Source organism: Saimiri boliviensis, chromosome 5 (assembly GCF_048565385.1).
Source record: "Saimiri boliviensis isolate mSaiBol1 chromosome 5, mSaiBol1.pri, whole genome shotgun sequence".
NCBI lineage: Eukaryota > Metazoa > Chordata > Mammalia > Primates > Cebidae > Saimiri > Saimiri boliviensis.
The window spans coordinates 102,769,872-102,784,568 of NC_133453.1; the positions used below are offsets into that span (position 1 = coordinate 102,769,872).

At 40.2% G+C, this 14,697-nt stretch overlaps 1 protein-coding gene across 1 annotated transcript in view; it reads right to left on the minus strand.

Moving 5' to 3' along the window:
- The window catches only part of UBXN4 (UBX domain protein 4), a 48,768-nt gene extending 34,718 nt beyond the window's left edge, over window positions 1-14,050 (minus strand). Inside the window, exons 1-2 of the mRNA XM_003922009.4 lie at window positions 13,763-14,050; window positions 6,138-6,240 (exon numbers count right to left, since the gene is read on the minus strand). Of these exons, the coding sequence (XP_003922058.2) occupies window positions 6,138-6,240; window positions 13,763-13,844 (185 nt within the window). The 5' untranslated portion in view covers window positions 13,845-14,050. The remainder of the gene's footprint in view (window positions 1-6,137; window positions 6,241-13,762) is intronic.
- Between the last annotated feature and the right edge of the window lie 647 nt (window positions 14,051-14,697).

A 14,697-nucleotide genomic window follows, 5' to 3' on the forward strand; every position in this document is an offset into this window, starting at 1 on the left:
AGAATCAAAAAAAAAAAAAAAAAAAAAAAAAAAAGAATCAACACAACAAGAAGAGCTAACTAACCTCAATATATATGCACCTGATGCAGGAGCACCCAGATACATAAAGCAAGTTCTTAACAACCTACAAAGAGACTTAGACTCATGCACAATAATAGTAGGAGACTTTAACACTCCACTGAACAGCACTGGACAGATCAACAAGACAGAAAGTCAACAAGGATATCCAGGACTTAAACGCAGATTTGGACCAAGTGGACCTAATAGACACTTACAGGACACTCTACCCCAAACCCACAGAATACACACTCTTCTCAGCAACACATTGCACTTACTCCGAAATCAACCACATAATTGGAAGTAAATCACTCCTCAGCAAATGCAAAAGAATGGCAATCATAACAGTCTCTCAGACCACAGTGCAATCAAATTAGAACTCAGGATTAAGACAAAACTGCATAATCACATGAAAACTGAACAACTTGCTCCTGAATGACAAATGGATAAACAATGAAATTAAGGCAGAAATAAAACTGTTCTTCAAAACCAACGAGAATGAAGACCCTACGTACCAGATCCTATGGGACACATTTAAAGCAGTATCTAGAGGGAAATTTATAGCAATAAATGCCCACATGAGAAACAAGGAAAGATCTAAAATCAACACCGTGTCGTCAAAATGGAAAGAGCTAGACAATCAAAATCAAAAAAACTCAAAAGCAAGAAGAAGACAAGAAATAACTAAGATAAGAGCAGAACTGAAGGAGACAGAGACATAAAAAAACCTTCAAAAACATCAGTAAATCCAGGAGCTGGTTTTTAGAAAAGATCAACAAAATAGACCACTAGCTAGACTAATAAAAAAGAAAGGAGAGAAAAATCAAATAGATGCAATAAAAAATGATAAAGGGGAGATCACCACCGATTCCTCGGAAATACAAACTACCATCAGAGATTACTATAAACAACTCTATGCACATAAACCAGTAAATCTGGAAGAAATGGATAAATTCCTGGACAAGTGCACACTCTTAAGACTAAGCCGAAAAGAAGTTGAAACCCTGAATAGACCAAGAATAAGGTCAGAAGTCGAGGCAGCAATTAATAGCCTACCAACCAAAAAAAGACCAGGTCCAGACGGGTTCACAGCCGAATTCGACCAGACATACAAAGAGGAGCTGATATCATTCCTGTTGAAACTATTCCAAACAATACAAAAAGAGGAAATCCTCCCTAACTATTTCTATAAGACCAACATCATCCTGATACCAAAATCTGGCAGAGACACAACTGAAAAAGAAAACCATAGGCTAATATCCATGATCACCACTGATGCAAAACTCTTCAATAAAATACTGGCAAACTGAATCCAACCGCACATCAAAAAGCTTATCTGTCACAATTAAGTAGGCTTCATCCTGGGGATACAAATTCAACATATGCAAATCTATAAATGTAATTCAACACATAAACAGAACCAAAGACAAAAACCACGTGATTATCTCAATAGATAAAGAGAGCCTTCGACAAAATTCAACAGACCTTTATGCTAAAAACTCCCAACAAACTAAGTAAGGATGATATCTCAAAACAATAAAAGCTATTTACGAGAAACCCACAGCCAATATCACACTGAATGGGCAAAAACTAGAAGCATTCCCTTTAAAAACTGGCACTAGACAAGGTTGCCCTCTCTCACCACTCCTATTCAATATAGTATTGGAAGTTCTAGCCAGAGCAATTAGGTAAGGAAGAGAAATAAAGGGCATTCAATCAGGAAAAGAAGACATCAAATTGTCCCTATTTGCAGACATGATCGTATATTTAGAAGACCCCATGGTCTCAGCCCAAAACCTCCTTAAGCTGATAAGCAACTTAGGCAAAGTCTCAGGATACAAAATCAATGTGCAGAAATCACAAGCATTCCTATACACCAACAACAGACAAACAGAGAGCCAAATCATCAGCAAACTCCCATTTACAATTGCTACAAAGAGATAAAACACCTAGGAATAGGAAAGGAACACTTTTACACTGTTGGTGGGAGTGTAAATTAGTTCAACCATTATGGAAGACAATGTGGCGACTCCTCAAGGATCTAGAAATAGAAATACTCACAGTGCGAGGTAGGATCTTTAAGAGAAAATAAAAAAGAAAGAAACAGAAATACCATTTGATCCAGCAATCCCATTACTGGGTATATACCCAACGGATTATAAATCATTCTATTATGAAGACACATGCACAGGTATGTTCACTGCACTGCTGTTTACGATAGTAAAGACTGCAAAGACCTAGAACCAACCCAAATGTCCGTTGATGATAGACTAGACAAAAAAAAATGTGGCACATATATACCATGGAATACTATGCAGCCATAAAAAAACGAAAAGTTCACGTCCTTTGTAGAGACATGGATGAATCTGGAAACCATCATTCTCAGCAAACTGACACTAGAGGAGAAAATCAAGCACCACATGTTTACACTCATAGGTGGGTGATGAACAATTAGGATACTTGGGCACAGGGAAGGGAACAACACTCACAGGGCTAGGTGGGGGAGTGGAGGGGAGGCAAGGAGAGGGACAGCGAGGGAGTACGGGGAGGATGGGGAGCAATGACACTGGGAGAAATTCCTGATGTAGGTGACGGGGCGGGGAGGTGATGGAGACAGCAAACCACCATGGCATGTATGTACCTATGCAGCAATCCTGCAGGATGCAGGATGTGCACATGTACCCCAGAGCCCAAATACAATTAAAAAAACAAAAAGGAAGAGGCCAGGTGTGGTGGCTCATGCCTGTAATCCAAGTACTTTGGAGGCCAAGGCGGGTGGATCACATGAGGTTGTGTGTTCAAGACTAGCCTAACAACATGGTGAAACCCCATCTTAAAAAAGAAAGAAAGAAAGAAAGAAAGAAAGAAAGAAAGAAAGAAAGAAAGAAAAAGATACAGAAAAGAAAAGCATGTCAAAATGGTATCAGTACTACTTTTGTAAAACATGGAAGGAAAACAAACATAAATATATTTTCTTGATTTGGTTCCCTCCAGAGAAGGCAACTGAGTGGTCAGGGATGGGAGAGAGACTCCATAAGACCAGTAAGATATACCGATCAATGTAGATGCTTCCAATAGTCAAACAAATGCTTCCAAGAACTAGAATTTGCTTTTTTCCCCCTGAATATAAAGCATTATCATAAAAACATTTGAAAACATAGTAAAATATCAAGAAAAAAATTACCAAAAATCCTACCATCTCAGAAATTGTAAACTTTTTATGCATTTCCTACTATTTTCATTGCACACTATCTCCAAAAATGTATATACACTAAATTGTTCCCAAAACACTGGATGACTTAGTAATTATGTAATAAAAAAAATTATTTTCCATGATTTGAAGGTACAGTAGATTTTATCAGCATGCAGTTTATAGTGAAACAAAAATGAAGCATCACTATACATAGGCATTCCTTTATCTGCTAACAGAAATTTGTTTTTAAAAATGCCAGACATTTTCTTCAGCACTGCCTGGGGAAAAAAAAAAAATGCCATACACATTAATCTGTATATAATCTCAAGAATTTTGAAATTCTCATGTCTTCCACATTCCCTATAAAACCCTATATTCTTCTTGCCATTGCCAGCTCAGAAGGTGCTTCAGGAAGGTGATGGACAATAAAAATAAAATGATATACTTAAATTGACAGATTCTGTGTTTTTTTTTTGTTTTTTTTTTAAGAGACAGTGTTCCACTGTGTTAGCCAGGATGGTCTTGAACTCCTGACCTCGTGATCTGCCCACCTTGGCCTCCCAATGTGGGGGGATTACAGACGTGAGCCACAGTGCCTATTCAGATTCTGTTTTTTTAAAAACTACTCAGTAAATATAGTTTAGTAACTGTTCTGAGACAGGTTATACTACAATTTGATGTTTTTGTTAATACAGAAAATTTTTACATAAAGTTTACAAACTTATAGGCAAATTTCTGAATGCTTTAATCTTGACAGTGATTGTTTAAACCTATTATTCATTCTAATATTATCAATATCAAAAGGACAGGAACACCACTTTGTAAGTGCTAACGAATTAATGTTTTCAGCACCAGGCACAGTGAAGCATGCCTATAACCACAGCTATTCAGAAGGCTGAGATGGGAGGATCTCTTGAGTCCAATATTTCAAGACCAGCCTGGGCAACATAGTGAAATCCCGCTTCAAAGAAAAAAATAAGTAATGTTTTTAGGTACTGATCACTGATGGCTGCTAAGGAGAAAAGACAGGGCATTATCTGTCTTCTGTTGGAAGACACATCACAATCTATGAAGTAGTCTTGGGACTAGATGGGGAAGGGAGAACAAATCTGAATCTACCTATCAATTTATAGAAAACAGGAAAGAAACAACTTCACACTGACATGTTGCAGTCAACAAAATCCAAACTGTAGGAAACCACATAACAGGCCGGGCGTGGTGGCTCATGCCTGTAATCCAAGCACTTTGGAGGCCATGGCAGGCGAATCACCTGAGGTCAGGAGTTCAAGACCAGCCTGACCAATATGGTGAAACCGCCGTCTTAAAAAAAAAAAAAAAAAAGGAAACCACAGAACAAATGTATAGAACAAATAACCTGGTGTCTTTAAAATATAAATTGCAAAGAGCAGGAAAGTTGGAGGAGAAGCCTACATACTGAGAAAAATCAATGCATCCCAATGTGTGGAACCCTGAAAAATTTTGAACCAAAACGCTGCAATACAGTAATAAAACTACGACTTTGATGAGACAACTGGAAAGTTGAACACTGGCTGGTTATTTGATATTAAAAAATTATTATTAGTTTGTGAAGTATTAATATTATAGTTACGTTTGAAAATTTAACAATCCTTTTATTTCAGAGACGTACTAAAATATTTATAGATGAAGTGATATGGTGACTGTGATTTGTTTCAAAATTATTTGGATTGAGTGGAAACGGGCAGGGGTATAGATGAAACAAGACTGACCAAAGCCAGCTGACAAGTACATGAGATATGTTCCACTGTTATTTTATATGTTTGAAACTTCTTATAATAAAAGTATTTTTTAAAGATGGGGAGGAGGAATGGAGAAACAAAACGGACTTGTGGACATCAGGTACTGTGAGGAACCTATAAATGTCTTTATTTCTACTGATTAAATGACTCCGTTCCCAAAAATAGGATTCAAGACAGTGAGTAATCAACCTCTCAGAGATATTCAATGTATGATTTACTGCTACTTCCAAGTTTTTAGAAGGTGGAGATCAATGTTCCTTTTGCATTCCTGGTACATGTTAGCTGCTTGGTAGAGTAGGAAAGCTTGAACTTTTTTCAGCAAGATTTATGATGAAGTAAGCAAATGGCAGTCAGAATTTAAGATCATAATATGTCTTAGATATCCAAACACAGAACATAAACTTTTTTTTTTTTTTTTTTTTGTGATAGAGTCTTGCTCTGTCACCCAGGCTGTATGCAGTGCAGTGCCACAGTCTCTGCTCACTGCAGCCTCAACTTCAGCCTTCTAGGCTCAAGTGATCCTCTACCTCAGCCTTCCACTGGGATTACAACCACGTGCCACCACACCAGAGGAATTTTTGTTTTTTTGTTTTTTTTTTTTAGTAGAAACAGGATTTCACTTTGTTGCCAGGATGGTCTCAAACTCCTGACCTCAAGAGATCCATCTGTCTTAGCCTCCCAAATTTCTAGGATTACAGGCATGAGCCACTGTGCCTAACCAACATTCTTTTTTTTTTTTTTTTTTTTTGAGACAGTTTCACTCTGTCACCCAGGCTGGACTTTAGTAGCATGATCACAGCTCACTGTAGCCCTAATCTCCAGGGCTCAAGTGATCCCCTTACCTCAGCCTACCAGGTTCCTGGGACCACAGACACACACCACACTCCTGCCTGACTTTATTATTATTTCTGTAGAGACAGGGTCTCACTATGTTGCCCAGGCTAGTCTCTAACTCCTGGGCTCAAGCGATCTTCCCACCTCGGTCTACCAAACTGCTGGGAGTACCCAGCCCAACATCAACATTCTTACAGTCCAAAAGTATCACTATAAATCACAAAGACGATACTTATAAATTTTAAAACTAATAAAATATTAAAACATAAACAAACCTTTCGGTATCAATTTTAATAGCAACAAAACTGTCTGAAGATGCTTCTTTAACTTTATCATCTTCCCAACTTGCAGCCATCTGTGTAGACTGCTCATCATCACCTGTAAAACATTTCAAAAAAAAAAAATTTTTTTTTAATAAATATGCCACATTTTATTTATCCATTCATCAGTTAATCATCATTTGGGTTGTATCTATTTGGTTATTATGACTAATGCTGCTGTAAACATTTATGTACAAGTGTGTGTGGACATATGTTTCCATTTCTTTGAGTACACATCTCGTAGTGGAATTGCTGGGTCATATAGTAACTCTATGTTTAATTTTTTTTTTTTGAGACAGAGTCTTACTCTGTCACCCAGGTTGCAGTGCAATGGCAGGATCTCGGCTCACTGCAACCTCTGCCTCCCAGCTTCAAGTGATTCTCCTGCTTCAGACTCCCGAGTACCTGGGATTATAGGCATGCATCACCATGCCCTGCTAATTTTCATTTTTTTTTTTTTTCTGAGATGGAGTTTCGCTCTTGTTACCCAGGCTGGAGTGCAATGGCGCGATCTCGGCTCACTGCAACCTCCGCCTCCTGGGTTCAGGCAATTCACCTGCCTCAGCCTCCTGAGTAGCTGGGATTATAGGCACATGCCACCATGCCCGGCTATTTTTTCGTATTTTTAGTAGAGACGGGGTTTCACCATGTTGACCAGGTTGGTCTCGATCTCTCGACCTTGTGATCCACCTGCCTCGGCCTCCCAAAGTTCTGGGATTACAGGCTTGAGCCACCGCGCCCGGCCCATTTCAAAAATTCTTATACCAGGCCAGGATCTGCTGATTGCAAATTCCTCTTCCCTGGAAAACAGAAACTTCAAATAAAACATAATCCCACCAATACTACTTTCTGTCAGATTTGAAAATGGAATTTTCCACTAAATGAAAAGTGTGACTGCATATACAGTTCACACAATGAAGAGCAATGAAAACAAACTACATTGGTCTATTTGGATGATACAAAGTATTTCCTAAAAGAAGCCATCTAAATTATGATGCAAAAAGTACAATAATAAGTAGTCATTGGTAGAAACATGCAGTGCCTACTTGGGCTTTTGCACATGTGATTTTAGAAAAATAAAAGTTTCGGGCTGGGCGCAGTGGCTCATGCCTGCAATCCCAGCACTTTGGGAGGCTGATGCAGGTACATCACCTGAGGTCAGGAGTTCAAGACCAGCCTGGCCAATATGGTGAAACCCCATCTCTACTTAGCTGGGTGTGGTGGTGCATGCCTGTAATCCCAGCTACATGGGAAGCTGAGGCAGGAGAATCACTTGAACTCGCGAGGTGGAGGTTGCAGTGAGCCTAGATCTCGCCACTGCACTCCAACCTGGGCGACAGAGTAAGACTCTATCCAGCAAGACAGAAAAAAAAGTTTGGTATCTGTCCTTTATGTGGCACCTTTCTGTTGAGTTCAACATCTCCACTCCACAGCATTTATTCTCCAAAATTCCTCCAAGGTAGAAAGAGGCAGATATAATTTTATTTGCAATTTTGGACTTGCTTTTTATTACAGGTATGCTAATTATAAAAGGTATGCTAACCTAAAACTAATCTACGGTGATAGAATTCAGTATAGTGGCTACCTTGAGAGAGGGGAAAGGTACTACCAACTGAGAAAGGGCATGAAGGAGCCTTCTGGAGTGCCGAAAATGTTTCTATCTTGATCTGGATTACAGAAACACAGATATATTCATATGGAAGAATTCGTCAAGCTGTTCACCTATGTTCATTTAATATATTGTATGTCATACTGCAACTTCAAAATGTTTTAAAATTTATACCTATCGGCTGGCTGAGTGCAGTGGCTCATGCCTATAATCCCAACACTTTGGATGGCCTGAAGCCAGGAGTTCAAGATCAGCGAGATCTTGAACAAAGCGAGACCGTCTCTCCAAAAAACTTAAAAAAAAAAAAAAAAAAAAAAAAATTAGCCAGGTGTAGTGGCATGTGCCTATAACCCCAGCTACTCAGGAGGCTGCAGGAGGAGGATCACTTGAGCCCAGGAGTTCAGTGCTACAATGAGCTGCGATTATGGCACTGTACTCCAGTTCTGATAACAAAGCAAGACTCTGTCTCTAAATAATATTAACAAATTTAAAATGAAAAATAAATTAGGTTGAGACCAGCCTGGCCAACATGGTGAAACCCCGTCTCTACTAAAAATACAAAAATTAGCCAAGCGTAGTGGCGCATTCCTGTAGTTCCAGCTACTCAGGAGTTTGAGGCAAGAGAATCGCTTGATCTGAGGGGGTGGCGGAGGTTGCAGTGAGCCGAGATCACACCACTGCACTCCAGCCTGGGCAACAGAGTGAGACTCCATCTTAAAAAATTTTTAAAAGAAAAATAAATTTAAAAGTTATACCTATCAAGAGATAGTTTCAAGATTAGACCCATAATATTTAGACTTTGGCATAACCACTTATTAGTGGGCAGAGATAAACCTACCTAAGTAAATGAAAAGTATTTCTGAGATAAGCAGAACTAAGTGGTTTCTCAAAGGTGAGCAACCTCAATTTACAGATTTTTTAAAAATGTGTTCAGGCCACAATTTTTGTTTTACAAAAGTGAGATCATTATTAACTGACTCTTGTAAGCTGCTTTCTTCCCAGGTATACCCTGCTCCAATTTAATCCACCCTTAGCCTTCCTCATGACAATTATTCCTTTACGGTAACTCCATTCTTTCAGTTCTCAAGCCAAAAATTTTAGTTTTCCTTGATTTTAATTGACTCCACCTCCAAAATATATCAAGAATATAACTATTTCTTACCACTTCCACTACTACCCTGATTCAAGCTATCGCATTTCACCTAGATGCCTAATAACAGCCTCCTAATTAGTTTTCCGTGATTTTAATTGACTCTATCTCCAAAATATATCAAGAATACAACTATTTCTTACCACTTCCACTACTACTACCCTGATTCAAGCTATCGAATTTCACCTAGGTGCCTAATAACAGCCTCCTAATTGGTCTTCCTGCTAAGTCTATTCTTAACACAGCAACTTTCTCTAAAAAGAAAGATCACATCAATCCTCTGCTCAGGTCACAAAATGACTTCCCATTTTCCTCAAAGTAAAAGCCAATGTCCTTACAAGGGCCCACAAGGCCCCATACATCAGGCCTCCAACTACCTCATTCCTTTTTCTTTTCTTGCTATTTCTTTTCCTTCTATTCCTCAAATATGAAAGACACTCCAGCTATAAGGTCTTTGTACTAGTTGTTTCCTCTGCTTGGAATGTTCTTCCCCCAGATAACTCCCTTAAAACTTTGCTCAAATATCAGCTCAATAAAGCTGATATTTTATCACCCACTTTAAAATTATGACTTCCCTAATCATGCACTTTAAAATTACACTCTTGAGATATTCCCAAAGCTCCCTTATCTCCTGTTCTGCTTTTCTGTATTATCACCTTCCAATATACTATGCATTGTTAATTATGTTTACTAGCATCTGTCTTCCCTAACTAGAATGAAAGTTCCATGAAGACAAGGGGTGTTTCCATTTTATTTACCAACAAGACTAAAAGCCCTACAAAAGAACATTGTAGTCACTCAGTAAGTACTTTGCAGAATAGCTAAATGCCTAATATACTAAGTGTTGGCATGCCTATAATAATTGACTCGAATGCTGTATATTTGAATATATATTGTGAGATGAGATCCAGGAATCCCAGAAATAGGAGTTTAAGAAATTTGGCCATGGGAAGGTAAACAGGACTAGAATGCATCCACAGACCAAATGCTCCATTAAGAAGACTCCATTAGCAGACTCCCAGGTGTTACAGATGCAAAATAATGAGAAGTTACCATTTGCAAGTGAGATCATTCTAAATGCAACTTCAGAAACCATCAGATGAAGACAGATATAATATTCCAAATAAATGACTCACCTATCAAAGAAAAGTAACCATACGGGGAACATTCTAACTACAAACAATTCTCAGAGAAGTCTGTGAAGAGTGAGAAATCCTCTCCATTCATTCTTTTATATGTTCACTATTTTACTGCACATTTATTTTGTGCTAGACATTGAACTGTATACTAAATATAAACCAAATTGTCTGCCTTCAAACAGCTTAAAATCTAATGGTATACAAAATTTTTAAACAGACACTATAAATAATTACAGTAATAAATGCTATGAAAAAGAAAACTATGAGAGAAAATAATAAGAGACCTCTTTATAACGGTTAGAGAAGCTCTCTCTGAGGTGACAGCTAAGCTAAAATCTAAAGGATAAAAGAGCTCAGCCATGTCAAGAGCCAGAAGAGCTCACCACGCAGAAAGAACACGTGTGTAGGGAAAGGCCTAAGGGATTGAGAATGTCGTGAACAATCCGTAGCTCAAGATGAGACTGATGAGTTAAGAGTCAATGATGGGGGAGAAAAAAAAAAAAAGAGTCAAAGATGACTCACACAGTTATGGTTTATCCAAACAGATGTATAGTAGAGCTACTTAGATGCAGAACACTGGGGAGAGAAACCCAGGTTTGGGCAGTACATACACTTTCAGGCTTGAAAATCCTGGGAGATCTAAACAGGGATATCACGTAGGTAGCTGAAAGTATAAATACTGCTTCTTGTGAGGCTGATATGTCACTCCCTCTCCTATACTGTACCATATGATTAGGGTCCCAAATGTCTCAACCCCACTAGCAGTGTCTGTCCCAGATTCAGCCTAGTGGTGGCAGCAGCTGCTTGACCAGCAGTGGTGGAAGCTGAATACTCACTGCTCAATGACAACTTTCTTAATACTACTGAGTGGGGTTATTAATTGCTAACTCTCACATCTTTCCTTTCTTATTTTAAATCAAATTATCAACTATGGAGATAGGTGGGCCTAAGATTTTAGGAGAAAACATTGTATCCTTTGTATCAGCAGTATCCTAAGTGAAGGCACTTAAAGAGAGCAACACAAACTCAGAAGCAAAGAGCTGCAGACCCTCATACAGCCAGTCTTTCTGATGTTTTTTTAAAAAAACTGCTCAAAACCTAAAGGCTCTGTGGTCTACGTTCACCAAAAAAGCCCGTAAATGGCGTCTGTCATTAACAAAATTTAGCCTACCTACCCAGCAACACTAACCAGTGAACAAATACTTTTACTTCAGCCTCATTGACAGATTATTCTACCTTCCCAAATATTAAATGAAAATCGTTTTGTTTCATTTCTTTCAACTTACACAGCCACAATACTTTGAAAATCATATTGTTGGCTAAAGTAGTAGTAATATCCCCAGTCTCCAAACATCAACTCTACATTCTTCTTTAATTCATCCATGAAAATGTCACTAAAGACAACTTGCCTAAAACGAATCTCACTTGAATAGTTTTATGAACTGAAGTGTAGTCTTGAGATCACTTCTTCCAGCTATAAAGATATTTTTCAAATTTTCCATTCAGTTGGTATTACTGAGGTCTCAGACCTAAGAAAATCACGAGTTCTGTCTTCAAAGTTATAAAGAAAGTTCTAAGTAACTAAGTGTTTCAGTTTCATGAGTCCAGTATCTACATATGCCTAGAGTGACACTAATCCTACTTAGTCCTGGGGATTAACTGGCTAAAACTCTAAAAAAGCTAACTGTATTCTGGAACAGGTCAAGGGACAGACAGACTCCTTTATGAGATTTCTAACAGTCTTCCTGTAACTATTCAAGAATCATTATATCCTAAATACATGTAATACATACTCACCAGTAAAAACTGAAGAAAGTATATATACACACAAAGCCCCCAAAAGCAAGACCTGTAACTTTACTTAACTATTCCAACAATTTGTACTAGTTTCCAAATATTACTATTTGTTAATAAAATCTCTCATTTCTTTTTTCAAATTAACTGATTACCTCAAGAGTGCCTTCTAGGAATGTTTGGACATTTGTTCAAAAACATGACTACCATAATCCTAGATTTCTGATTTCTATACCAATTTAAATCACCAATTTACAACTGTTCAGTTTTTTTCCTTAAGAAACAAAAAGCAAGACAGTTTTTTGAAGCTACTAAAAAATCTGACTGTTAAAACAACATGTAAAACCTTTTTGTGACCCTAGCAAGTCACTTTATGACCGTTGACCTAAGTTCCTAATTTATAAAATGGGGATAATTAAACCTGTTCTATTTACTGCAAAGATCAACTAAGATTTCAGGAGAAAAACAATTTAAAATGTCAAAAACCTGCTACCGTATGAAATAAGCATAGTGTCATTTACTTTTCATTTTCAATCCATTTTTTTCTTACAGGATTACAGAATTAATTTATGTAAAGCATAATATAACCCCAGACAGCGTAACAGAATCTATTCAAGCTCTTCTAATAAACAGCACTGAGCTAAAAATTTAGCATAATTATAAATTCCAAATTTAATGCTAAATGATATTCACATTTCAATAATTCGTCCTTCATTGCAGTGCATAAAGTTATAGAGCTAATAAAAGACGTGAGTGAATTATAAATAAACCGTTATTAAACACAAATAGTTGAAGAAATACACCTGAAATTAACAATAGCCACAAACACTGATTTGGTCCATGTAATAAGGAGCAGAAGCGTAGAGTCAGGGAGTTTACTGAAAATCTACAAGATTTCAGTAACAAAAACAGGAGAATATGGATCAAAATAGCCCAGAGCAACAGAAAACAAATGAGTTAATAGACGTTCTTCAAATCGTGTAGATTTTAGCATAGGAAAACAACAAAAGGAAGAAACCAAGGACTGAACGTCTATTTCTTTGAAACTAACGGATTTTTAAAAATAGAAAAAAACTTGTAACATTATTTCACACTAGATCTCCTACCAATACTGCCATTAAAAAAAATCAAACCTCCATAAAGCAAAAAAGTTTACGTGTCAGGAACGTACTAACACCAGTAACCGTGAACATCAGGTGGTTTTTCTTTGTTGCTTATCGATGACACAGCTTTCTTCCCGACAGTCCACAACTAATTACAACCCAACTGCTTGCCTAACGGCCCGTTCCTACCTCCACCTAAACAGTAGTAACGAAAGGGACACTCAAGCATCCCAAAGAGGGTCCTCGGGTACGGAGAGGGGCGTCAGGGAGAGGTCGCGGGGGTCTGGCTGCGTGGGGGAGAGGCCAGGGGCGACGAGCGGCGCTGGGCGGCTGGGGCCTGCTGGCCGCGTCCCTCGCCCCGAGCCGGGAGATTTCGGCGGGGCTCGGGGCGCTTTGGGGACCAGGCCAGACCATGCCTCAGGCCCGGGTGCCGGGAGAGGCAGCGGAGGGGCCAGGCCCGCTGTATCACAAACGGACTGGGGAAGGCGCTTAACAGTCACAGGCAGCCCCGGCAGCCCCGGCAGCCCCGGCCTCTCTGGCTAGGAGGAAAGGCTGGGGGCGCCCGGGGCCTGAAGGAACAGGGCGCGGAGGGTCTGCATGGCCCCTGTGGGAGATCTGGCGGCGGAGTTGCAGCCGTCCCTGGGGAGCGGGGTAGTAGAGGCAGTCGTGGGAGCCGAGAGCCGCCCGCGTCTCGGGGAAGGCGGGCCGGCGGCTGAGCTATACTAGAGGATGAAGGTAGGCCGGAGGGGTGTCCCGGCCGCCTCTCTAGCCCCTGCCTTCTTCACCTGCCACGAACACCACGAAGACCGCGCCGCTGCTTTTAGCCGTCGCGATGGCGGCCGGAATGGCGCCCTGGAACCACAGCATCGCTCCCTTTGGGCCCAGGCGCTAGCTCGGTGTGTAGTCGCTGCGATCCTGGAGCCGGCTCCGCCCTCCGTCTTCGTCGGGTTCCGCGGCCCCGGCAGCCTCTGTTGGTTCGGCCCCCACCTCCAGCTCCGCACAAGGGCGCACGCCCGTCAGCGGCACCCGGAGACGCGCGGTAGCGCGTGCGAGAACAACCCACGTCACAAGACGCAACCCGTCGCTGTCGGTGCCCCAATGCCTTCCCTCGTTGGCGAGTCGGTGGTGCGTGCGCGCGCCCGCGAGGCCTCCAGCCGCGCAGTCCAGGAAGTGGAGGGAGGCGATGGGAAGGATGACTAACTTCTACGACACGTCGGCGGCGCCTGCAGTGAGGCATGACGGGAATTGTAGTCCTCCTAGGCTTATTCGCCTCCATAGTGTGGAAAATGTAACTGTGGATTCTGAGACACGGCTAAAGGGGGCAGTAGTGAGGGCCACTACACATTCTGTAAATGGGAGAGGGAGGACGAGAAGTGTCACTCTGACTGGCAGAAGCTATTCTCGGCCTCGTTGAGACTCTAGTGTGGAGGAATTCGTCCACGCATGGAACTAAATGGGCTTGGTAGGGATTAACTCCAAGTCTTTGATTTCTACTGAACTTAGCCCAACCTTGTAGAAAAACAGGATAAAAACCTCAAGTCAACTTCTGTAATAACCTGTAATTCATGTGCCTAAGCGGAGGAATTGGTAGAATGCAGGCCTTCAGCAATTTCTTAGACACTGGCAATTCCTGGGCACTTCAAAATGCGTTATGCTATTGCCACAGCTACTTTTTAAAGTAACACAAAAGCAGATAATAGATTATTTATTCTCCAGCTAC